The sequence below is a fragment of the Anarrhichthys ocellatus genome, unplaced genomic scaffold (assembly GCF_004355925.1).
Source record: "Anarrhichthys ocellatus isolate YVR2014 unplaced genomic scaffold, GSC_Weel_1.0 scaffold134, whole genome shotgun sequence".
Taxonomy (NCBI): domain Eukaryota; kingdom Metazoa; phylum Chordata; class Actinopteri; order Perciformes; family Anarhichadidae; genus Anarrhichthys; species Anarrhichthys ocellatus.
In genome coordinates, this window is record NW_022280164.1 from 368217 (window position 1) to 395759 (window position 27543).

At 42.8% G+C, this 27543-nt stretch overlaps 1 protein-coding gene across 1 annotated transcript in view; it reads right to left on the reverse strand.

The window, feature by feature from the left end:
- The window catches only part of nsmfb (NMDA receptor synaptonuclear signaling and neuronal migration factor b), an 86611-nt gene extending 59732 nt beyond the window's left edge, over positions 1 to 26879 (reverse strand). Inside the window, exons 1-4 of the mRNA XM_031877353.1 lie at positions 26564 to 26879; positions 3443 to 3504; positions 1651 to 2418; positions 1367 to 1439 (exon numbers count right to left, since the gene is read on the reverse strand). Coding sequence (XP_031733213.1) covers positions 1367 to 1439; positions 1651 to 2418; positions 3443 to 3504; positions 26564 to 26634 — 974 coding nt within the window. The 5' untranslated portion in view covers positions 26635 to 26879. The remainder of the gene's footprint in view (positions 1 to 1366; positions 1440 to 1650; positions 2419 to 3442; positions 3505 to 26563) is intronic.
- Between the last annotated feature and the right edge of the window lie 664 nt (positions 26880 to 27543).

Sequence of the window (27543 nt, forward strand, 5' to 3'; positions counted from 1 at the left end):
TATATATATATATATATATATATATAAAAATATATTTACAACTTTAACAGGAAAACACTGTTAGTTCTATCAGCACTGTGGGCGTCTTTTGCGCTGTTAGCTCTGTTAGCTTCATTAGCTGCAACAGCGGGTTCAATTGGCACCATGTTGAGAGCTGTTGAGAGGAAATTTAAATGCTTTTTTATATTTTAAGCTTGGCGCCTCTAATTTTAGAAATGTCGAGTTTTTTCTTCGTAATATTACCCCTGTCCCCCGGCTCTGTATTTACTATTTATATTAACCTATATTGATCCGAATATGACGTCATAATAAACAGCTCCACAAAAGAGCAATAGTTTGCATGGAGTAAGAGCCTCTACAACCAAATATCTAATTAAGAGGAGTAGATGAATTTCGCTGTACCGCTCTCTGATGCGACCAGGCCTTTAAGGTTAGAAAAGCCAGTGAAATAACATTCATGCCGTCATCTGAAAACCTTCAGTAGAATCCACAGAGTAATATTCATTTGAAGTGGTTCAGTAAATCATCTCATTGTTCTGTCTTGTGTGTAGAATAATGCTGTGCATTGTGTTAGATGTTTCAGTACGCACTGATGAATCCAACAGTGTGATCTAATGTGGTATCTGCAAGGGAGAGAAGGTTTTGTTCAGGATCAAATACACTGACATTTTGCTACCAATACTTGCTATTTTTCAAGTTGACCAAGGTGATCAGTGTGGAAGTCTGTGGCAGCCATTAAATAATATTAATAATAACAGAAAATAAAAAACACTTTTTTGTGTACTACATGCATCACTATAATAAAAAAGTATTAAAAATTAGATTTCATTTTCAAATTGGCACTTTGCAGGCCAAATTTTAAAAATAAAATGGTATTTGATTATGTTTTCATGAAAGGGAATTTCTCCCAAACCTCTTTTGAGAAATCTTCCAAAGTCCTGAAAAGAGCCATTTCCATGCAATAAATTAAATTTAAATGAAAAGTCAATTCAACTTGTTTTATCATACACAGAAGAAGTTAAAAAAAAAAAACTATTTCAAACATGAAAATCAACATTCTTATTAAATTATATAAAGTATACTTCATCAAATGAAAACTATAATTTGCAGCAACCAATGACTTCCATCACTCAGAGATGAAAATAAAAGGGGAATAACAGGAGTGGAATGATAACAAGTTGAAAAGGCTTGAATGTGAAACCAACAAGTGAGAAATGTGTGAACGCTTATTAAAATGTTTGTCGTGGAAGACTACATTTTTTTGCTGCCAGTCTTGGAAGGAAAAGGCCGAGCCATATCCTGCCAACATTAAGTCACTGTGATGGGCAAGAGTGGGAGTGAAGGCGGTATTCCACGCCATACTCACGCCTGCATGGTGGTGGTGGCTGTCTGAAAGCTGAACATATTCTCTTTGGGGAACCAGCTATTAGGATTGTCCTCTGCAAACACAGAACACAAAAGCAAGGCGTGGTATCAGCGAGCACAGCGTTACAATTAGTGGAGGAGGCTCGTGTGAAGTGAAACATCTGAGGGTGAATTGGCCCAAAAAAAAGACCTTGTTTGACTGTTTTTTTCCCCTTGTAATATTTAGCGTAGGCATCGGTTTTCACACCTCTTACTTTACAAATTGTACGTATCGTCTTTCTTTACCCCTGTCATCAGTAGACGTTCTGTCCTCGCTGTACATCCTCTCCAGTTTCTTGCGGGGTTTCCCTCCATCCTGCGGTGAGGTGTCCAGGTCCAGGGAGCGCTGGCTTTGACACGGAGCCCGAATGCAGGTCACGCAGTCTGGGGTCTCGTCCTCCCGCAACCCCCCTCTCCTCATCCCCCAGTCCCGGATGTTGTTTGCGCTCCCCGAGCTCTGCAGCGGCTGCGACGCCGGCGGGCCCCCGTGATGTTGGTGGGCGTGGTGATGGTTGCTGCGATGATGGCTGCTACGGTGATGGCTGCCGCGGGCAACTGTGGCGGACGGCTGGCTGGTGCAAGATGGCTCGTGGTTGGCTGAGGCCGGGGCCTGGGACGGAGGCTGCTCCCTGGAGCCCTTCAGCACCTCCAGCTCCAGGCTCTCCTCACTGCTTCGGCCCCCCAGGGTCATCCCTCCTTCCCTGGAGATGGTGTACACCCTGGCCGGCTTCAGCACCGCGCTCTCCTCTGGGCCTCGGGCCCCAGGCGGGTCCTCCGTGGAGAGGCAGCGCCCGGCAGAGAGTCGACGTTTGGAGGGGCACAAAGGTGCTTGAGCCTGGAGGGTTTTTCCCTGAGGCTGAGACTGTGGATGAGCACTGGGATTGGACTGGCTGGACTGGTTGGGTTTAGCTATGGGTAAGCAGTGGATCTGTGGTGTCAGATTATTGTTACACAGGTGGCTGACGCCTGGGGAGTCACAGTCCTGGCTGGGGAAGGTGTCAGACAAAAGGTGATCTGGAGATAGAAAGAAGAAAAAGTTAGAAGATGGAGATAAATGATCGTGTCTGTAATTCATACGGATAAACACCTCAAATTAAATGAACAGAGAGATTGTTTGTTTGTGATTCATAGCTTTGGCAGGAGAGCGGTAAACATTAACGAGCCAGCAAAGCTCTTGGGAGGATGAGAAAGGAAAGAGAGGTGGCTGAGTGATAATAAAAAGCAGGTGAGGACTGATGAAAGATTTGGAAATGGATGAGCTGAGGAATAAAAAAAAAAACTCCGGCCCTTAGCGGTCATAGAGGATGGATGCTCCTTCTCAGAGAATGAGCAGCTGCAATGCTACAGGCAGTGTTTTTTTTCATGCTATCTGTGCTGTGGATAAACAACAGTGGCACAGCAAAGTTCATCCGTGCATCCCCAGGCTTTGTAACATAATGATAACTGGCGGGGCTAGTTGGTGAACTACTGCAGCTGGAAAGCTCGTTTCCTCACGCTACGTTGCCTGATCTCACAAAATACACATGGAACAACAACAACTTCTAACCAGCGCATTACATGGTGGAGGCACGTAATGGGTTCAAATGAAGTGCCGGCACCACGGAAACAAACGGACACACATTCCGCGGTTTGACAGAAATACATTTTGATCAAAGTCCACGAAGGGGGGAGGTTATTGTGGATGGATGGGTCAAACACAGGACTCTCACCCAGGAAACTGCTGTTCATGTTATGTGTGAAATCAAAAGTGAATGATCATTATCCCTATATTTTAACTTCTGCACCATTTAATGTCGTAGATTCAAATTTTTACGTATTTAACGAGCATTGTTGGAGGGAGCTTGAGATCTAACATTTTCATTACCAACGGCTGCTTTTGATGATGTTTTGCTCATTCAGCATATTTAAAGATTTTTCCTCCAGCCAACCCTAATTTCGTGGATGATATTTACTTACCGGAGAAATAGGCAGACATTTACCGCTACAATGCGGCTGTACTGGCTGGTGGTTTCAGTGTGGATTTCAGTGGATCACCTACCTGCTCTGTTGCGGTTCTCTGGATTGGTACTGGACAGGTATTCTCCAAAAGCTCGGGCTGCTCTGTGGAGACAAAACAAGTGCAGCAGTTAACCATTGAGCCCCACATAAGCAGTGCATCCCGGCTTTTTTTTGATCTGCAAAGCCGCTTCGTGGGTGGCCGCTATCGTATGCTACCAGTCAAGAAGATTACACCACCACTCTGTGAGAGTGTCCTGAACCCAGACTTTGTACCGGCGTGTTCTGGAGCAAATGGGAGACAGCTTGGAAGCTACAGCTTGCCTCCCTTGCACAGCTGATGGGCCCCATAGGGGACTGTGACTCTGCATGTGCCAGCCATAAAGCCAGGAAATAAACGCAAGCACCTATATACATGTGATGAAAAGTACACATATTGGCAGGAACGGCGAGGAGCTGGCATGTAGTGCAGAGAATCTATGTGTCAGACTGTCTCTAGATTATAAAACATCATGAGATGACTCTTCGGCGTAATGCTACACAGGTACTTCTGTCAGCACTGCTGCTGTCAGGCTTTAGCAAAATTACCCTTTTTTGAGTAAAACACAAGAGGTTTAATGGGTGGTCTGTCCAAAGCGACTTGCATTTTCAGCTTCCATAACAAGAAGTTACATACACAAAGAGGGGACAGCGGTACAATGTGCCACCTAAGAAAGGAGGAACAGCTGTGATTAGCCTTCTAAAGCCACAAGGAAGCCTCTCACAACAACTGCTTTTATTGGACAACATATAGTCCCAGAAATAATTGCGATGAACAATATTGTAGTCATTTTAAGAACCTTTAATGCCACTGATATAATGAAAATATGACAAAATAATACACCCTTTCAAAGAGAAATTAACAATTAACGTTGTTATCTTGCTGCTGCTCAGAGCAGACGCCCCTCCATTACAAATCTCCCTGTAGAGTCTAAGCTCCAGAGACTCTGTCAAGACTTTATCATCACCTATCATCTGTTAATAATAAACAATGATCTTTTCTTTATCCGACTTGTCTCTACTGATTGAAATGATGAATGTTGTTGTAAAGAGGCAGATGTCTTGACTCACTAGTTAGCGGGGGTCTGTTTTACCCTCCTTTGTTTAGCCCTGGTGTAAAAGTTAAGAATTAGTAAGGAAATTAAACTGAAAGTAATTTAGTTTAATAAAGAATGTAGTTTACTTAGTGATTAAGATAATTTAGTTCTAAATAAAGTAGGATGTAAAAAGTTGAATAAGTAATTAATAAACACCTCTAAACAATATTGACGGCAAACAATGGGTGAAACTAAGTGAGAGTTAAAAACAGAAAAAAACACTGATAGTGCCTTCAGTTTGAGCTATGTTGTTTGATTGCTTATTTTAGGTGTCATTCATCCCCACCTGCGGGAATTGGTTGTAGGAGAGGGCGAGGTTAAGAGAAAAACAACGGAGAAGAAGCGGGAAGAGAAAAGAAGCACGAAGGGAGGAGAGAGAGGAGAGCGGAGTAAATAAAAAACGGGAAAAATGCCAGAGAAATGCGAGGGTAGATAGTTTGTTGAATGTTTAGGTTAGAGAAAAAACTTGTTAGCTGTGGACAGCACGGCACATTGATTGCTTGATCTCAGTACATTTACCTGAGAGTTGTTGTGCAAGTGTGTTCTGAGTTAAAGTTAAAGCTGTTGAGTCGCTGACAAGAGGACGCCATTGCTGACTGGACAGGACGGTTGGTGTGTTTCTGACGAGGACTTCACCGCAGCTGCCGTCACCTCCGTGTTTCACCTTTTGGACAACAAACAGTTTTTCTGACTGACGCTGAACTGTGACTTTTAGACTTTGTGTTTTTGCTCTGCTGAGGATACGGATTCGGGAGGCAGCACTGCACCTGAGCTACACAGGCCTGCAACTTTCTTATTTTGTGTGAGTGAGTGTTTGTGGGCCCACTTGTGTTTAAAGTTAAGTATTCTGTTTATACACTGAGTCTGCTGTAGTGTGTTATTGTTGTTTTGTTTCTTGTCCCTCGAAAGGGTAAATATTATTTGAACATTTTTAAAAGCAGTTAGTAAACTTTTATTTCCTATTTATTTATGTATTTATTTATTTTTTCTTTCAGGGACAATGCACACCAATCAACAGTTGCACTGTAAGTGAGCCAGTTAGCCAGAGAGGCTAATTTCCATCTGCTGTCCCCAGCCAGATGTTTCAAGGCAGCCTGAAAAAACAAAATCTCAAATTGAAACGGAATTAAAATTCATAGACAAACGGACAGCAACGTATAGACAGCAAAAGAAAAGTGTACGACATTAAAGCAGAGCAGACATAACAAGCTGCAGCATGCGTCAGGCAGAACAAACCCACCTACAGTACAAGCACATATACAGTATAACACTGAAGCACATAACATACACATCAAAAAAATGGAAAATAGCAACACTGAACAAGACAAATGCACATATAGGCGAAACAAGCAGGCAGGACAGAAGGCACATCAATGCTTGCACGCCTGATTGGCAACAAGCCATTCCTTAAAGTTATGCTTAAATGTTTTGTACGTGTTTTGTGTGCGTATGTGTGATGGCAGAGCCTTCCACGAGTGAGCTGCCTTCACAGAGAATGTAGATTTCCTAAACGAGCTTGACCTATGTGGAATTACACAATCACCTCTTGAAGCAGATCTAGTGAGTCTGCTGCTTTGAGTGCTTTGCTTAATAAAATCACTAAGCGGAGGCGGGGCCATACCATGTAAAGTTTTGAAAACCAGACACACATCAGTGAATTTAATGATGTTCTCCCAACTCAGGATATGGTGTTTGGTGAGAATATTGCAGTGATGGTGACTTTTGGTTTTTTATCAAGTGTTTTTAGGGCTTGTTTATGGGGAATATGAATGGATTTTAATGTTGTGCTGCTGGCTTGTGCCCAGCTGGTTAAGCAGTAGGTCAGATGGGGGATAATCATTGCATTAAAATACAATTTTGCAGCCTGCATGGTTAGACAGTGTCTTATATATCTAAAATTCATGAGATACAATTTTAAGACCTTTGTCACATGTTTTACCTGTTTTTTAAAAGAGAGATTAGAATCAATAAAAAGTCCTAAATATTTAAAATCTGACACTACCTGTAGCCTCTCACCAGCAACATAAACATCTGGCTCCAGTGACATTTGAATATCACACCCATCGCAGACACCCGGCAAATCATTAATATATAAACTGAATAATAAAGGTCCTAAAATATAACCCTGGGGTACTCCCACCTTAGATATTAGAGTAGATGATGAAACATCACCCACTCTGACACACTGGGTTCTTCCTTCAAGGTAGGATTTCAGCAAGGCAAGAGACTCTCGGGAAAAGTTAAAATTTGACAGTTTATTAATCAGGACATTGTGATTAACCATATCAAAAGCCTTCTTCAGGTCAAGAAAAAACGCTGCTACTACACCCCCTTTATCCATTTTAAGCTTCACATTTTCTAAGAGGAAGCAGTTGGCTGTTTCAGTCAAATGATTAGCCCTGTAACCAAACTGCATAGGATGCAGCTGATATGGAGAGCTGTTGAGATGTTTAATAAGTTGCTCTGCAACACATTTTGCAGCAATTTTGGAAACAGCAGGGAGGATACTGATTGGCCGATAATTGGAGACATCGGTTGAATCTCCTGACTTAAAAATGGGTGTTACGATGGCTGATTTCCATCCTTTCGGAAACACACATTGCCTGAGAGATTGGTTGACAATGCTTGTGATCGGGTGAGAGAGTGTGCCTTTGTGTTTCTTTAGAAAAATATTGTCAATTATCCTCTTTAGCCCGAGCGGAGACCATTTGGGCTACGAGCGAGAACGTTTAGAGTGGTACCGTGGTTCCGAATGGACTTTTTATTAAGAAATATCAAAAATGGTCCAGACATATTAAATATCGAATTAACGGGAAAAGTCCGAGCAACATCATCATACCAGCCATTGTAAACACTGCAAACACAATTATACATGAACTAATATATCTGGAAGATATCTAGAAGATTTGCCACAATTTTGGCCGAAAATCTACGAACTATGCTCTTTGTATGGATCTCTCATCACAAGCAGGCAGCGCACATGGCGGATGAGCACATGTAGCAGGGCCGTGATTCGACCCCGCGACGAACAGCGTCGTCGAAATTACTCTCTTTCAAACCGTTCAAAAGTTATATATATATAAGCCAACATCAGTCACATGTCACCAGCAAAACAATTGGGTAAAAAAACTTACGTTTTGAAGATGAAAAATGGATTTATTCCATTGAATTTTCGAGGAGCTGCTTCCTGCTTCTAACCCTTCGCCTCTGCGAGTGAAATCAATGCGCTGCGAGACTGAATGAGAAAATGGCAGGGTATTCAGCAAGGTGGACCAAACCAAGTAGAGAGGGGGGTTGGGCCAGCATTTCGCGATTTTATTAGTCAGTAAACAGACTCGAATATTCTCAAACACCCCCGCATGGCTCCCGTTGGACTATCCCGCATCTACCAAGGTGTTACATGAGTAAATCTGCCGATCACAGTCCTTACCAGGCTCAGATACACACACATGAGGCATTTATTTTTATGATTGACAGATATGACACCTCATAACTGCTCAAAATTATTCAAAATGGTGTCAAACTGCTTTATTAGGATTATTGAACACTCTTAGTGATAAGAAAAGTGAATATATAGTTACTGCTGGTGGATTGGTTCCGAAAATCAAAATTTAGATTTGTATGACCATTTACGCTGGCCTGCTTCACTCAATCGAAGTAAAATATGTTGTGGGGATATGTAAAACGTGTTGTGCTATGACTGTGGTGTGTTTTTAGGCCAAGCCAGGCATTATTTAAAAAAAAAATGTTCCAACACAAGTGCTTTTTTTCAGGCGAACCTGGAACTTTTTCAATTTGAGCTGTGCCATAAGTGTATCTGTTATTAACCAGTAACACATACACAATATTTACACAATTCAACACATCTCACAAGTGTTTCACAGTATTCTAGCATCAAAATTATTAAAATAGACCTTGTAGTTAGAGCTGTGGACTCTCTTGAGTATGGGTATGCAATTTTCGAGCAGAGGCCTAACAATAGGGCTAGGGCTATAAAGGTTCCATAAACATTTTTGGCCATAGAGTTCTTCAGTAAGCCTAGAACTCTGGCGACAGTAGATTCAGAGACATCTTGAATACCAAAGCATGGTTGACCTTCATTTACTGGTGTAGGATCAAATTGACCAGTACTGGAGCTTCGAATTAAAGCTTCCACTGAGTTGATAAAGTATGAATTGAAAGCTGTACAAATTACAACTTCATCTTGTGTAAGGCACCCGTTCACATTCATTTTAAGTTGCTTCTTTGAACTGCTGTTCTGTTTGTCTGTCAACTTCTTTAGATTATCCCATATTATTTTAGAATTACCTCCTGCTTCATCAATGATCTTAATAAAAAAAATTAGCTTTTGCTTTTCTAAGTTCTTTCATTACCTGGTTTGAATTTCTGTCTATCATTTCCTAATTTAGACTTGAGTCCCAGTTTTAACGCATAGTCCCATTTTTTCATTAAATTCCAGATGTCACTATTTAGCCATGGAAGTGTGTTCTTTTGATTTTGTTTAATTTTGGCTTTTTTAAGGAAACTGTTAATTGTGGTCTGTATTGTGGATAAGAAGATGTTGCTGTCTTCCTCCACACTTGCACCCGTTAAACAGTTGCTCCAATCAATTCCTTGTATAGCATCCTCAAATGAATTTTGGTCACCTTTCGGTATTCTTAATTGATAAGCCTTTCTGGTAGAAGACATATTAAAACGTTTCTTTGTAAGTTTTCTTGTTAAAAATATTAAATTATGGTCTGACATACCAGTTACAATATTGTGTATTTTGATCATTGTTTCTGGTTTATTACTAAAAATCAAATCAATCTGGGACTGAGAAGAGTGGGTTATCCTTGTGGGTTTGTTCACTAATTGGGTCATATTAAAGCAATCAATTGTACGTTTTAGGGATTTTCTTCCAGACTTACGTATCCTCCCAATTTACATTAAAATCACCCATTAATATAACCTCTTTGTCAAAGTCACATTCCTTTAACATGGAATTAAGCTGTTCATAAAATTCACATTTGGACGATGGTGGTCTGTAGAGCCATATAAGAGTAAGAGACATTTGAGATGATAGTGACACTTTCAGACCAATACATTCCAATTTGACATTACTTGACCACTCAATCTGGCTGCAGTTAAGGTGTTCTTTAACGTAAAACATTACTCCTCCTCCTACCACTAGATCTATCTCTTCTAAATATATTGTATCCACATACATTCAGAGCAACAGAGGGCGAGTTTATATGTGGCCACGTTTCTGAGAGACATAGAAAGTCCAGGTTTGAATCTGTTTTATTTGATCCATTTTAGGCAAGAGACTTCGAATATTCAAATGCCCCACAAACAGTCCTTTAGGTCTTGCGTGCGTATCCCAGAGCACCCGGGCATGATTGACCGTTTTGAAAAGTTTATGTTTACGTAATCTTCTGATTCACTTTCGTTGTTATAGCTCAATGTTCAGAGTTTTTAATTTGTTGTGAGCAGGTATCCATATCTGCGTGTGAGTTAGTCAGTGGACTAAAATGATTGACAATTGAGTTTGTATTATCAATGGGCAAAATGTCTCCTCCGTCGCAGTATGTGTAGATGGTGTTGTTCTCAGGACTCACCCACTTGTTGGTGTTGATCCGGACACCAGACCGGTTGGTAGCTGGTATGCTGCTGCTGGGGCCTGAGTGTAGCCTGTTGGTAGCTGGTATGCTGCTGCTGGGGCCTGAGTGTAGCCTGTTGGTAACTGGCATGCTGCTGCTGGGGCCTGAGTGTAGCCTGTTGGTAACTGGCATGCCACTGCTAGCCTGGTGGCAGTTGGCATGCTGCTACTTGGGCCTGGGCCTAGCCTGGTTGTAGCTGGTATGCTGCTACTTGGGCCTGGGCCAGACCTGGTGGTGGCAGAAAGTTTGTTTCTTCCATCCAGTAGTTCACATTTATCTGGATGAAGAGTAGAGCCACCAATGCATTGCAGTTGATCAGTAGCCAGCAGTCCCAAACGGAAAATATCTGTTGGTTCCTTCCTTCCAGTACAATCATGCCAAACTTGCACTGATTCATGAAGATAATCCTTGGACAAAGGACTTTTTTGGTCTAGGATAAGGTTTGCTAGTGGACCAGGATTCAGTTGTATATCCCCACTTAGTAACAGCAGAAAGAGTAGAGTGCTGTAAACATACCTTTGTTTGCTTCTCTTGGTGCGTTGTCTGCCGTCTCTACTAGAAATTCCATTGAAATGTTCTTTCTGCCAGAAAATGGAATAAGCAGTCAAATATCCGTGTCCAAAGAAATTCAATCTCAGTGAGTTATTCAATAATAATAATAATAATACATTTTATTTATATAGCGCTTTTCAGAGTACTCAAAGACACTTTACATTAAAATCATTATATATAAAAGCAATACACTAAAAACATAAAATACACAATATCGGTCACACATTAAAAGCAATTTTGAACAGGTGGGTTTTGATTTGAGATTTGAATGTGGAAAGGTCAGTGCAGTCTCGGATATGTTTGGGGAGAGAGTTCCAGAGGGAGGGGGCAGATATGGAGAAGGCTCTGTCACCCCATGTCCGGTGCTTGGTCCTGAGTGGAAGAGACAGGAGGTTGGCATCAGAGGAGCGGAGCCGACGGGATGGAGTGTGGTGGTGAAGCAGGTCGGTGAGGTAGGAGGGGGCCTGATTATGGAGGGCTTTGTGAGTGAGGAGAAGGATTCTGTATTCAATCCGTTGTGGGACGGGGAGCCAGTGGAGGTTCTGGAGAACAGGGGTGATGTGGTCACGGGGGCGGGTGTGGGTGAGCAGGTGAGCAGCAGAGTTCTGGATGTACTGGAGTTTATTTAGGATTTTGGATGATGTGCCGTGAAGAATGCTGTTGCAGTAGTCAATTCTGGAGGTGATGAAGGCGTGGATCAGAGTTTCAGCAGCAGATGAGGAGAGTGATGGGCGGAGACGGGCTATGTTTTTTAAGTGGAAAAAGGCAGTTCTGGTGATTTGTTTGACGTGGTGTTCAAAGGAGAGGTTGCTGTCGAACATGACTCCAAGGTTGCGGATGTGTGGGGAGGGAGACAGAGTGGAGTTGTCGATGGTGAGGCAGAAGTTGTGACTGGTTTTACCAAGAGGGAGCAAGTAGAGGATGAACAGAAGAGGACCAAGCACCGAACCCTGGGGGACGCCTTGAGACAGAGGAGCAGTGGAGGAGGTGCAGTCATTGATACTGATGAACTGTTGCCTGTTTGTGAGATATGATTTAATCCAGGAGAGAGCAGTTCCGGTGATGTTGAGGGAGGATTCAAGGCGGGAGAGAAGGATGTTATGGTTGATGGTGTCAAAAGCTGCAGTGAGGTCGAGGAGGATGAGAATGTTGAGGTGACCAGCATCTGAGGAGAGGAGGAGGTCATTGGTGACTTTGAGGAGGGCTGTTTCAGTGCTGTGCTGTGAGCGGAAACCGGATTGAAATGGCTCGAACAGATCGTTGGAGATGAGGTGGGCTTTGAGTTGTGTGGCGACAATGCGTTCCAGTATTTTTGACAGAAAGGGAAGGTTGGAAATGGGACGGAAATTGCTCATGGTGTCAGGGTCAAGTCCAGGTTTTTTGAGGATGGGGGTGACAGCAGCCAGTTTAAGTGTGTCAGGGACTGAACCAGAGCTGAGGGAGGAGTTAATGATGACTGTGATGAGTGGTGAGATGGCTGGGAGACAGTCCTTGACCAGATTAGATGGTATGGGATCCAGGATGCAGGTGGAGTTTCTCATTCCAGTTGTGAAGTTAGGCAGCTCCAATGGGGACACAAGGGAGAACTGAGAAAGGGGCTGAGGGGTGGAGGAGGGGGGGGGGGCAGGTGGAGAGATGGAAAAGGCGGGGGAGGTGTTCAGGTTGCTGTAAATGGTGTCAATTTTTGTTTGGAAAAATGAAAGAAAAGAGTTGCATTTGTTCACTGTGAAGACGGTGGAGGTGTTGTCCTTGGGTTTGAGAAGCTTGTTTATTGTGGAGAAGAGAGCCTTTGGGTTAGAGGAGCCAGACTGTATGAGGTGTGAGTAGTAGGTGGACCAGGCTGAGATGAGAGCGTCTTTGTATTGTTGAAGGTAGTCGGAGAGGGCTTGGAGATGGACTGTTAAACCGGTTTTCTTGCGGAGTCTTTCAAGCTGGCGCTTTTGGGATTTCATCTGGTGGAGTTCGGGAGTGTACCAGGGAGCCGAGTGTGTGAATGAGACAGTTTTGGTTTTCATGGGAGCCAGTTGATCAAGACAGGAGAGAGTGTCTTATTGTAGTAGTTTACAAGATCGGAGGGATTATCAGACAGCGGGGCAGGGGAGGCAGACATGGTGCTGGCAAGAGAGGCTGAAAGAGTTGTGGGGGAGATAGATTTGAGGTTTCTGAAGGATATGTTGCGCTTAGCTTTTGGGATGGGGATAGGGATGTCAATGTCCATGGTGATAGCCAGGTGGTCAGAGATGTTGAGGTTGAGGCTGAAGAGTTGCGGTATTGTGAGACCAGTGGAGCAGACCAGATCCAGGATGTGACCTCTGCTGTGGGTGGGGAAGTTGATATGTTGTGTGAAGTTGAAGCATTGTAGTAGTTCCAGGAATTCTGTCGTAGATTTACAGTCAGTGTTATCAATGTGGATGTTAAAATCACCTAGGAGGAGAACGGAAGGTGAGATGGCACATAGCTGAGTCACAAAATCTGAAAAGTCAGAGAGAAAGGAGGGATTTGGCTTGGGGGGACGGTAGATTACAGCAGTAACCAAAGGAGTGGGACCAGAGAGTTTGAAGGCAAGGTGTTCAAAAGAATGAACGACAGGAATGGGAATGGTGGTTGTTTTAATGTCCTTCCTGTAAACAGCAGCAACACCACCTCCCCACCCCTCAGGACGAGGTTTGTCAATGTATGTGAATCCTGTGGGAGTGGTCTGGTTCAGTGAGAAGTAGTCCAGGGGTTTATGCCATGTTTCAGTGAGGCAGAGCAAATCAAGGTTACTGTCCGTTATGAATTCATTCAGAGTGAGGCTTTTGTTGAGTGAGCGAGTGTTGAGCAAAGCCAGTTTCAGGTGACGTTGCTTTGTGATAGGCTGTGAGGACTGAGGAAGGGGACGGAGATTGGACAGATTCACGTGTTGTTTGTTGTGGTGACGTAACAAGGAAGTTCGGGTGCGACAGGACCAGAGGGATGGGATGGAGTTTGGGGACGTGAAGTTGTAAGTGAACATGCGGCCAGAACCTCTGTGTGAAGGATGGCCTCGGCGAAGTATTCCATGTTCTTTGAGAATGTCCATGCAGTCCGGACGCAGGTGGTTGTTGAAGTTGTGAAGATCTGACGTGGAGTACACATGGTCCGGTTGGAGAGCGCTAGCGATAAGCTAGCATTAGCTGGTGACCAAGAGCCGGCTGTCCGTGAGAGGAGAAGCGATGTGCGTCCCAGGAGTATCAACGGGATGATCCACAGCATAACAGCGGCAAGACGCCAACAGTCCGGTGAGGAAGGAGTGGTGGCCTGGAGGGGCTACCAGCCTGTTAGCCGGACGATCCTGCCCGCAAAATGGAGGTCTGTTGCGGCTGTGGCTAGCGGAGAAGACCAACCCGAGCCTGCTAACCGCGCCAGGACGGAAAGATTCCGGCAGGGTAAACAGGTGTGCTCGTGCAGGCCGCTCGTGTTGGCAAGCGATGTGGCAGGCAGGGAAGACCGACAGCTCCAGTAGCAGGACGATGATGTAGCGCTGTGGACCAGACCCGGGAGTCCTGGGGCTAGCACGGAGGTAGCTTTGGCAGATGGAGACGGTAGGTTGATCTGGTGTGGCTAATCCAGTGAAGATGTTTGAGTAGATTGGATGGTAGACGGCAATATCTAGCCGCAAACAAGCAGCTCAACTTTATCGTTCAGGTTTTTAGCGTTGGGATCCATTTAAACAGCAAAATTTAACAAAACTTAACAATCAAGTACGGAGCGGCAGCCAAGAGTTTTGCCAGCATCTGCCATCTTGACACCAAAAGTGCAGATTGTCCAGGAGTAATTGATTGATTTCCAGCCAGACAAAGGCCTTGAGCAGGTGGAACAAGCAAAAACCACAAGCAGAATAACAGTGTCCAAACACCTCCATTTTCTCTGTACCTTTTAATTGATTCTTGTCAAGTATTCAAGTATTTCTTTGAGTTGAAGCATTTTCGTTGAATAGCATCGGCTAAAACAGAATCTGGAGTAAAATGTTAAATAAGAGGATTGGTGTGGAGCCCAACACACCACACCTGTCGTCGGCGGCCATCTTGCTCTCCCCAGCAAAATGGGGAGAGCAAAAAATCATCCCCAAAAAAATGTCTGTGGACAGTTATTTAATATATTGCTAAGTTTGACAGTTTTTTTTGTATATTCGGAGGGTAATATAAATGTCACCCAAATCAGGTAAACCTTCGTGGTAGCTACCTTAGGATACCGAACCCAAACACCCCATTATTCCAGTTTTAAAGGGTAACTTAGGTCTACTCTCTAGAGTGTTGGGGTGCTACATTTGAAAAGTGGGAAAATGACTCACAATAGCTGCAGTATCTTTATACTGTACTTTATATTTTCTTGGACAAAAACTAAGGAGCACTCGAATTTCAGTCCAACTAATCTTTGAATAGTGATATCCAGAGTCTTCATTGTTCACCGTAGCTGGCATGAGATCCAGTCCAATCAGCTGTCGGACTATAGTGTGTAAGGCTTTGTTTCATAGTGAGATACAGATTTCTCCTGTTGAAACACCCACACACTTGTAGTAAACGTCATGAAAGATATAGGCCACACACACACGCACACACCTATGGAGAAAGAGTAAGGCCTGTAATCACTTTCCTCCCACTTACTTCGACCTGGCATTCCTGCCATCTGCACACGCGGATACATGGACAGACTCCCACAATGCTCAGAGTGCATGTCGAGCAGCATGCAAAGAAAAAGAAAATGGGCTTCACACACGCACATTGCGCTTTTATCCATGCACACAGGGCTGAATCTCGGGGGAGTGGGGCAGTGAAATGGAAGTGCTGTGTTGTTGCTGTAGCCTACATGCCTGCCGACTACGACACTTTAAGTAATTAAATATTAAGCAGCACGTGCGGTGCTCCCTGTAAAAAATGTCCTCTCCTAGCCTAGATGATGGAGGAGACGAAGAGCAGGAGGCTGTGGAGGAAGGCACATGGAAGAAGCAGCAATCATCTCCCATCTATGGGCTTCAATAAATATTCCACACTAACCTGGGAGTAAGAGCCATGTCAAAACACAAAGTCACTGCTTGCAGAGCAGAGACGGACTGAAAAAGTGGCATCAAGACTGCAATTTCACTGCACTGCTGCTTTAAACTGTGCTTTACACAAGACCAAACTCTTCATTAAGTGAAACGTATCAAATAATTATTCAAACTACGTTTTACAAGCAACTTGCTGAGAGTCATTCATTTTCACAAAATATGATGTTAAATAGTTGTACATTTTACATGTTAATATGGAATGAATTAATTCAATCAATAATGAATTAATATGAAGTATTGTAGGTAAAGTCCAGGAGGCGACCATCAGCCCTGAAAAGTGAATAGAGAAGTTCCTGAAAGGTGCAAGATCCGAGACTGGAAGCATTTGGATTGCCTCTCAACGGCTCTCAACATGTCGAAGGCAAGCCGGCCGATTAATGATGGTTTTGTTCTATTTAGAGCTTTTCCCCCTGTGGATGGCAGTGTTTCCAGGCACCAGGGTCTAACAGTCTGCTCCATGCAGTCATGGTTCTGGTTCGCCCGTGCCTCCTTTCCCTCCACCGGGCCAAGCAATTCGGCCTGGGCCTCTAGCACCATTGGTGTTGGTTTTGGCTCCCAGCGGAGCAGCTATAGGCCAAACTCTGCTCCTGGCCAGCAGCAAGCCGGATCTGGGTCTGTCCTGGGTGCCTGGTCTGGTAGAGGCCTTCTGATCTCTCGCAGAATCCGACCCAGTAGCACCGACGACCAGCACTAAGAATAACTTTATAGAAATAACTAATCTTCTTGCTGATTGTCTCGTTTACTTATGTAGGTAGTAAAGAGGCACCAGTAATAAATTGAGACTGTTTCATAAGCAGTTGCAAGTTCCTCACTGTAACTTTAAGTGCCAAAGGCGTGCCAGTGCACAATACCAGGACCCTGAAACTGGAGCAGCTATTTGGAACAAAGCCATCGTTAATGTTCTTCGTAACACCTGTGCTATGAGCTGTCAAGATGTTTGCTGCAACAAAGAAGGTTTAATGGTTGCTACAAAAAAATGGTAATATACAGCACCTTTCTAGTCTTCCATCCGCTCAAAGCGCTGTGCATACATGTCAACATTCACACACACATTCATACACCGAAGGCTGCAGTGCAAGGTGCCACCTGCCCATCAGATCTAAACTAATGCGCGCTCCGGTACAGCGAGGGCTCCACATGCTCCTCGGGCCATCGCGATTATCGGATGAGCTTTATCGCCGAGGTCATCTGAGTTTTTAAACGCATTTATTTAGAAGACTTCCAAAACTCAAAACTCTGAGAGTTTTTTACCAAGTGAATTATACATCACAGTTGGACTCTGCTGAGCTCCATACGGCTTTTGCCTCGTCTCGCCGCGCCAGTTTAATCCCGCCGTATTGTTTCAGACATGACATGAAGGGGGGAGGGAGAAGAAGAAACCTGGTGACATGAGGGAGATGTGTTCACAAAGACCGAAATAGAAAGTACGGAGGGAGTGGGAAGTGGGATGAAGAAGGGAGGCATAATAAGTAAAGGAAAGAGTATTAAATAAGCCTTGGGGGGGCAGAGAGAGAAGACGTATGGTCTAGAAACTAGATGATGTCATGTGCCAGGAGTGGGATGAATGTATATGTGAGGCCCACAGGGATGATGCAGGGTGAAGGGGACACATTCATGTCTCACTGCACACTAGTGGAGCTGGAGGAGCAAACAGAAGAGCCTCAGCGGTACAGATACAACAATAAAGACGTCTTCCGCTAGTTTGACTGAGTGGTTTTGCTATTGCCCGCATGTCCCCGTGTGTTTTCTGCGTCTAGGCTTTAGTGAGTGCAAGTACACCGTGAGTACATGGTTGCCTCAAGCATGCGTGTATCAGTGTAGTTAGGTTGGCATTTTGGAGATGGGAATGCGAGTAAATAAGTGGTTGTGCAACATCTACACTGTTTGGATTGTACGAACGAAATGGTTGTGAGCATAGACCTGTGACAGTTTGTATTTAGATTTTTGATACAGGATGAAAAGGAAGGCAGTCCAGCCGCTCCAAAATCTTAGAGTGTTATTCTGTTGTGTTCCAAGAGCACCCGACAGGTTTTGATGTACAGGTGGGTACACAAAGCAACTGGTTTTCTCTCTCTCCTAGATGTCTGATGTAGTTTTGCTGTTGGTTAATGCGTCCCCCATTTACTTAAGAGACATGCGAGAAAAGCAAAGTTTTCCACATGAATTGAAGGTAAGATGTAGTTAGTACATACACAGCGTATACAAAAAGGTGAAGTATGCGTTCAGGTTTAAGGTCTGGTCCCAAAAGCATATTCAAGTCATGTCAATGCAATCACTGGACTTAGTGGGTTTGATCCACTTGTGGCTGCTCAGGTGCATGATACCGCACTAAACCAAAGTAAAACATGTTGGTGGCAGATAGTTGGCAGGAGGATAGTTAGTTAGCGTTAGCTGCTGGCAGCCGAATGGCAGCTAATGTTAACGGAGTTTGCATTGAGTTACACAATGATGAGTTCAAGCTCTACTCAGTTAAAATGAGTATTGGGCGAAGGTAGATTATATGGTTGTCATGGTGTGTTCAAATGTATCTTGTAAAAAAAAAAAAAAAAAACGTTTTTGGCAAGAAACTTGAATAAATGCATTTAATTGAAGATGTTTTCACAGCAATACAAAATATATATTAGAGAAGGAATAACGGCCTGTTTAACTTTCTAACAGCTTTAAGCAGCTTACAATACATAATTGAAACAGCTAATGCTAAAAAATAGTTTTGGAATTTTTGATGGTTTTGTGAAAAAAGTTAGTCTGGAGCCTACCAGCTGCTATAACAAAACAATGTGATGTACTGGGGTTCATTTCCCTAAAACCTTCAAATATACAATGACATAAAAAAAAACTGTTATTCAGCAGGTGAATATGTTACCGAAATGTGTAAAAGGTTTTCTAGCCAGTTTTTTTTTTTTAGTAGCTGCATGCAGAAACATCAATCATACTAGAAGTCGATGACACCAATGGTCTGATATTCAATAAAAAGACAACATCAGCCTAAATGTATCGTGGAAGCAATATACTGTAACTGATACAGCAGCTATTTTTCTTTAAAACGATGCTGTGTCATCATGTAGACTGTGGGTGTATTGCCTCACTGTGACAGGCTCTGAGATGAGTGCAGCCTGCACAAGCAGCTCCATTTGTTTCGACCCCGCTGTGCCCTCCATGTTCCATCCGCTCACTGGGTGCTGATCAGTGATACAGACCATAATTGGTCAGATCAATGAGGGCACTGCACGGCCATCTTACTACTCACCACCCTGCTTCGTTAGCAGGGAATCATTATAGCCTACATAGTTATGTTATTAAGGAAAACTGACTTTGGCCTCTGGAGGAAAAGAGAAATCAGTAAAGTGGAGACGGAGAGGAGAAGGAAAGAAATGGCTGAACAGAAGGTAAAATAAAGCATTAAAATATGCTTCCTCTGGCCATTGAGGTTGTCAGACAAAAACAAATTTGTCAGGAATAAAAATAAACAGCTGCTTGAACAAGGAGAAGTATAAAGGGAGTCTCATGTTCTTTTATACTGCAAAGAGAGGGGCAGCGTGTAGCATTTTGAGGGATCTATTAGTAAGAATGGAATATAACATTCATAACTATGTTGTCGTTAATGTATAATCCCCTAAAAGTAAGAATTGTTGTGTTTTCATGAGCTTAAAATGATCCCCTCATATCTACATAGAGAGCAAGTCCTCTTCACGGAGTCCGCCATATTGCACCGCCATGTATCTACGGTAGCCCAGAATGGACAAACCAAACACTGTCTCTAGAGAGAGCCTTTTGTGTTTTGACCAGGGGGCAATATCTGGTTCTGAAGACTGCAGCCAATGCAGAAATGCCTTAAACTTGCATTCTCATTCATGGCCATCAGGGGGCAACTCCTCTGGTTGCAAAAATAAGTCTGGTTGTATGGAAGTCTATGAGAAAATGACTCTACTTCTCACTTTATTTATTAACTCAGTAAACATTGTAAATGTGAGTTTATGGTCTCATTCTCTAGTTTCAAGTCTTCTTCAATACAACTTGATGATCATTTCGTAAATTACAGTCCTTTTGGGGCCAAATAGACCATAAAGCGGAGTATACTTTAGGGAATTGTTACCTTGTGATTGACAGGTCACAACCACAACCGTATAGTGTTTCTACATAACTCCTCCTCAGTCCAAAATTAGTCACTTCTCTTCACCGGTTCACTTGCAAAAAACAAGGGCGACGGAAAAAAGTCAAAGATGGCGACACCCAAAAATGCCAAACTCCAGGCTTTAAAATCGCAATGACGTAACGATGATACTTACATACAATCTATGGCTATCATGTTATCTGACACGCTTGTGAATCTCCGATAATGTTGGCCTGAGTGAGTTTTTCACTCAACAGCTCACGTTACCACAGCAAGGGAGGTATACAGTTGGTTGCAATCTGCAACCACCCAACTAGTTACCACCAAATCATACACACTGTCCCTTTAAGAGTTTTATTTACATGAATTGACTCAACAAAAACCTTAAATACTGATAACAAGGTTGCTTAGTTTAAAAGCATTCAAGTTTTCTATTTTTGTCTCAAAAATCCGCAAGACAAGGGACAACTAATGACATTTCAATCGCTTACACTGCCTACACACCACCGTTTAAACTATTTACAGTGAACATAGTGCAACTATCTCTTCAAGTGAAATGTAACCTGCATTAATTACTGGGTTCATTTCTTATTCTTCAACTGACATTTCAACTGCTTTTACCTCAGTCCTCAACTAACAATTCAACTAACTGAATCTCTAAATCTTCGTCTGACAGTTCAACTGCTTTGAGTGGTTATATGTCAATTTACATTCCTTATCTGACTGGAGGGCAAGCAATGTTTTCTCGCTGTTTTAAGACGAATGTTACCACTGCGTATGTTTTGATTTGTCGGCTGTATTTATCGGCTATAATTTCATTATCTGAATAATAAATCAAATCAATTTCCCATCAACAATTTACCGGATGGATAAACTGTATATTGTGAAACCATACCACTAAAGAATTTATACAGCACCAGTCTGGCCTGTGCTCGTTATCTGTCTGTGCCACCGTCCACACCATCACTGCCTCTCTTTCAGCACACTGTGAAAGGCTGACGACTTCATTAAGGGACACTTGCTCCGCACACTCCACCGACAACAAAAGGTCATGAGTCAGGCAATTACTCATATCTCCCAAGAGGCTATAAGTGGATTCATCAAAAGGTGCTGGAAGGAGACAAACATATGTAAAGTGTAAAGAGACAGGAGGCAGGACTCGGGTTCAGACAGGGTGAGACCCATTTGTGGGCTGAAGTTGGCTTTTATCTAAGGGGCACTACGGAAGAGCTTTGTTGCCCTTTGGCAATAAATGACTATAATATATTTCTCTGGATGCTGGGCAGGTTATGAGTTTCACGATGCTCCCAAATTGCCTGAACTGAAAGAAATCGAGGAAACCGAATCATCTTCTCACTAGACATTTTTGTTTGACCTCTGCTCTTTTTAACTAGATTACTCCTCTCTCATGAGAATGTCAATAACAGGTAAGGATCCATTAGCGCAGGAGGATGGCGTGGGCACGCATCATTGGTAAGGCAATCCTTCTGGTCATCACCGAAGGTCAGCAGATGATTTATTGACCCTTTACTAAGGATCTCTGATATCTTGGAGGTGTTTCCCTCAAAGTGCACGTGTTGTAATAATATTCAATGTCAGATGTTTTTTCAGGAAAGTTATTCCAATGTTTTAATGGTCTGTCTGGAAAAAAATACCTCACCTAAAACAGCTGTTAATCTAGTTACAGTGGGGAGTTTAAGGTTGCTATAAAGGTCTCCCCCCCCTCATTTCCTGTCGGCTGTTGTATGAAGGAATGAATCGACCATAAAAGTAGTTGTGCGACTTGAACATTACACTATACTAAACACACCAGAGAAAAAATAAAGGAAGCAGTCAACGCTGAGAACACTGTGCTTACCTACTGCCAAGAACGATGGTGGTAGTATCGTGTTCTAAGGCTGTTTTGCTGTGGTGCATTTCAGAAAGTGGAAAGAGTGATGAAGAAGGAAGACAACCTCAGAGTTCTTTAGGAAAACAAGAAACCATCAGCTGAATACTTAAATATCGGATGCCTTTAGGTGTTCCAACAGGACGATAATACACAATTAAAACACACATTAAAAGGGGCTTTAGAATGGCTAAATAAATTCAAATTTCGCTTTTGGAATAGTCTTTCCAAGTCCAAATCTTAATCACATTAAAGATATGTGGATTGCCAACCCGTTCTCACTTTCCAAAACCGTCAACTACCACCGTTTGGTCCGTGGCCCTCGGCATCTTGATATCGATGAACCGAGGCACCCTATCAGACGCACTAGGCTTTTAACTAACTCCAATGTAAACCCATCCAGGTCATTATAACGACAGTCAGAGCAACTGATATAGTACAATGAGTGAGAAGTCCGCGTAGGTTAGATTGGTCAAACAAACTTTCACCCAGTTGACCGCAGTTCGTGTCCCAAGTGAAACCAAGTCAATGTTAGTTTTGTTACGTAACTTACATAATTACATAACAGCAGTTGTGTAACAAGCAGACTTATTTTACCCAAACCACAATCTTTTCTAAAGCCTAACTCAGTATTTTTGTTGCAAAAACCTCACAAAGTATTATGTTGCTGAAGTAAACATGAAAACCAAGTGAACCTACGTTGGAGGTTTAGTTTAAAAAGATACTATGCATGTAACGAGCAGAAACTGACACACCACCCGCGCCACGTCTAAAACTGACTCCTCGACCTCATAGTTTCAGTCAATCAATCAAGTTCAATATATATAGCACCTTTCACACAAATCCAATGCATTGCTTTCCAAATGATTGACAATACGCAAACAAGACGAAAATGGAGAGACGGTAAGTAAAATTAGAGCGACATAAAATAAGAAATAAAATATGTATAAATACTAGGGCTGGGCAAGTTAACACGTTATTATCGCGTTAACGCATTAAATAATTAACGCCGACAATTATTTTATTGTGCGTTAACGCAGTTTTTTAAATTATTATTAACCGGACATTTTTAACACAAGAACTGGGCAGTGAGCGGTGAACAGCTGTTTGTGTGGCGTCTCTTCCGTCTCTTGCTGTTTCCTTCACCTACATTCCCCTGGGTCCTAAGTCCCTCCCTGTACAGCTTCTTATCACCCGTGATGTACCAATGTACATTTATAACAAATACCACACATATTACACGCTAATCAGCGTTGCATATGTGTCTGACCAAAATACCAAAAAAAGCAAAAAATAAATGATTAATTTAAATAATTTTTTGAGAGTTTTTAAAGTATTTTTGTTTGGAATATGTATAATAAGCAAATCATTTAGTTATCGCTACTGAGAATTTAACAAACATAAAAACATGACGTAAATAGGTTTACAGTTTTCAAGGTGTATATTTCAAATTACATCTATTACACACATGAAAATAAAGTTGTGAACACCGGCTATCTATTATCAGAATCATTATCAATACACTACTTTTGAATTCATTATTGACTTTTGTGCATAACAATACGATTAATCGCAGAAAAATCATGCGATCATTGCCCAGCACTAATAAATACTAAAACCATCACATGAAAACACATAAGACACTAAAAAATCAGATGCAATAATAAGCAAAAATAATTAAAAAAACTTAAAATTATTAACACCATTACCAATTATTATTAAGCAAGACTGAATAGATCAGTTTTTAGTTTCCGTTTAAAAATATTTATAAGCATTGGTATTTGACAGTATGGGAGAGAGAATGTGTTGGGACTGCCCTGAAAACCATCCTACTAGGAAACCATGTCGCTACAAGTGTATGGAAACTTTTGACTTAATTGTAAATTGTTAATGTAATCCCTGGGCAGGCCCAGCCTACTTTCTTTCCATACCCTTCCTTCTGCACCCATGGGTTCAGTGTGAAAACTTAGGCCTCTCTCTCTTTTTTAGGTTTCTCTTCACTGCATCAAATAATGAAGACATGCTGCAATAAAGCCAACACGCCATAACATCATTACGGCACCAAATATCCATCAGCTCTGCCGGGTTTAAAAATCATATTTGTGTCTCAGTTATGGTTTTCCATTATTGTGATTGTGACAGGTTTATGTTCTGGAGAGGGGACCCAGATGTTTTATAGCTAACAGCCACACTGGACCATGGCTGGAGCTAATCTGTGCAGTGATGGGGACGGGGTCATTGCTGGTCACACGGTCTTGTGGGAAAGAGGCCATGAAATCACATTTTCACCGAAGTGAAAGTTCGGGCTATTAATGCCCGGAAACTGTTGTGCTGTGCAATTCCTTTCTAAAGTGACTCAAACATTCTTCAAATATTAAATGCGACTGTAGCTCTGAAGTGTTGTAATCTTTCCTATTATGTGGTTATGGTCTTTGCTTGTACTACAAAGATTTGTCAGAAACTGCACAGGGAGGAGGTTTGGGCCATCACTAAGTGCTGCAGGCACAGTGCATAAAAGAAAACTCATGTTCCCCCAACTTCCCTTAAAACAGAGACATTAAGTACATACAATCAAGTGCACAGTAAAAGGCTTTAATCAACCTTTTAACCTTTGCATAATCCTCTTAGTGCATTAAAACACAACCAGTGTCGAGACTGTTCAAACATTAGCATTATGATGGACCACATCTGGGCCAATGTAGGGTAGGAGTACTAAATCTACGAATAAAAAAACGTGGATGTTTTCTGAGATTAAAGTGGCGAATTTAGACCCGTTGGCCACTCTCCCCCCAGCTCCAGCTCTCACCGCTGGCTGTCATTCTTGCCTGTTCCCAGAGGGCTCATCATTTTCTCCCTCTTCAGTGTCAAAAGTATCACCGGGATCCATTTTTCTAATTTGATCTGGCTTGGTTGCTCTCCCTGTTGTCACCTCATGTACATAAGAACTATATCTTCTGGAGTCTGCATGTCACTGTATATACATAGATATATATTTCCAAAAACCCAGTTCACTTTGGATGCAGACCTAAAACCTGCTTTTCAGAGAGAGGTGAAACAAATCATTCACCGCGCACCAGATGAACTCAGATCATCCGGCAGGTTCAGGACATCGCTAATCCCAGCTATGCTCGGACTGGAATCAGGAGAGCAGCTATTTGTTCGCCGTTAAACACCTTCGATTGGCCGATAGAGCGGGAAACACGAGACCGGCCATATTTATGCAAAGCTGGTGTGACAAAAAGAGAGCGTATTTCACTGCAGAGTAGCTGTGCACAGGATCAGGAAGTAGGTGTGTGCACATACGACTGACAGCGGACGTGCTTCAGTCGTCTGCGTTGTGGCCTCTGAGGTCAGCGAGTTGGGGCGACGCAGACGAGAGAACATTAGTCACCCTGCCCCGCGGCCTTCGGACGGACGACGCGCTGATCCCTACAGCCGGGACACGGAGACCTTTCATGGCATGACTCATAAACGCCATTAGAATTAGTCAAATTTCGGTGAGTTCAGATGAAAGGCTGCAGAGTAGATGGATGTGTAAAGTAAAAGGGACTATATGCTCTCTGGCTGCAGATACACCGCATGCAACAACAGCACAATGTTGTTCCTCAGGTCATTATTATGCACGTCGCAGTGAACATCATAAATGTGTAGTTTTTATGTAGAGGGACATACAGAGCAACAGAGCTATATTCAATCCATTCCATTATCCGTAATCTGTCCGGGAGGGGGGGGGGGGACCTTGACAGGTCGCCAGACTATAACAGTGCTGACACAGAGAACCACTCATGCTCACATTCACACCAACAGGCAATTTAGAGTCATCTATTAACCTAAGCTGCATGTCTTTGGACCATTGGAGGAAGCTGAAGTAAACCCACACTCACACAGGGAGAACGTGCAAACTATACAGAGCAGAGCCGTGCGGCCCGGGAATGGAACCCGATCCCTTTTGCTGAGAGGTGACAGTGCTAACCACCTTGCAGCCCAGCTCAATTCCAATCCAGATATGATAAAATGCAATATTTTACACAAGATTATTGTTTTTTTATGTGTGTAGTCTAAAACTAATGTCTTGTGTAAAACATATATTTACTTAATCATGTTTTGCAAACTACTCGTGATTATTTACACTATTGATTCATCTGCAGATAACTGAACAAATAGGTTAGAAAAAAATGTCAGAAAATATCTATGGAATTTTCCATTACCCAGAGTTCAAAGTACCTTATCCAAAAGTATTGTTTTGTCACATATTAAAGCAGACTATTGGTTTGATTTTCCTGATAATATAACACAGGGGCATATTAATCACAAAAAGAGGCGATGAATAGCTTATGAAAAGGGTTTCTTTGAGCCAAATGACTTGTGTGTGAAACCAGCTTCAACGTCAGGATGATGTCTTGTACTTTCAGGTAAGATGAATGAATTATATTTATCGTGTACTTGAAAGAACCCACGGAAAGAGAAGCCAGAAACATAGTGAAAACTGTGGCACCAGAACTCTGTGTACAGATGGAGGAGTTTTATGTGGGAATACTATCACAATGTATATTTTATAAAGTAGAAGCTATTAGTAATAGTGTAATTTGTCTAAAATCGTATTAAAGTGTGGACTCTAGTTTGGAGGCAGCAGTGCTCCTCTTTGAACTCTGCCCTCCAGAGCGGCTCCAGAGCGCGTTTGACCCAGCGCCCCACCCCCCACCACCACACACACACACACACACACACACACACCGAGAGGTGCCGCGATCACCAACCCACACTCACCTGACTTTTGCGGCCACGGAAGATATCGCATCGCTCCTCAGGTTCTTCCTTTTGGACACCGCAGTACCCATGCTGAAGTGGAAACGACCCCGGAGAGAAAAACGCGGACCATTCCACAGACTGATCGGCGAGAAAAAAAAGAAAAAAAAAGAAAAACTAGAGGTAATAAAAAACACCACCCCTTGGGGGATACAAATCCTCTGTATGTAACGAGAGTGGCGACTCTGCTTATTTCATATTGACCACCGTTGTTTCTGCGGAGAAAGGAGCTGGAGGATGGAGCGCGGAGCGTGATGTGCTGGGCTCTGCTCTCCGCTGCTCATCACAACTGAGGCTTCCAGGGAGGAAACAAGGACCATAAAAGGGAAGGCAAGCCCGCCCGCCTCTTGCGCGGCGCCCGGGCTCATTATAGGAGTGTAGGCTATACGCTGGACGCGAGGAGGTGTGGACACTTGAGTCCACAAGTAATCTTGCAGTTTGTCATCAGCTGCGTCATTCACGTGGGCGCTGATTAAAAAAATAAATAAAGGTTGTATTTTACTTCGATTTTCATGATATTAAAGTCCATTCTGCATGGTGGACATGTTTTTTTCTACATACATATATTTACAAAAATTGGTTCAGTTTAATAGAGTAAATGGAGATCACGGAAGTCATTAGGATTCATCCTCTGGGGACCACAAATGTCTCTTTGTAATGTTTAAGATCAATCAATCAAATAGTTGTTGAGAAATGTATGTCAATGGTAGTGAACCAACTGACCGTCATTGCCATCCACACAGCCAGGCCTCTGGCGCAGCAGCTCCTATATGAAATTGTACCCGTGGGGTGTACAGGTGATTTATTTCACCGTGACTTGGTTTCTCCCAAAATCACAAATTTGCCTCAGAGCGCTTTACAATCTGTAGGCTACAGCATACAACATCCTCTGTCCCAGTCCTCGCATACAGGAAAAAATCCCTCACCCAGCATTCGTAGCT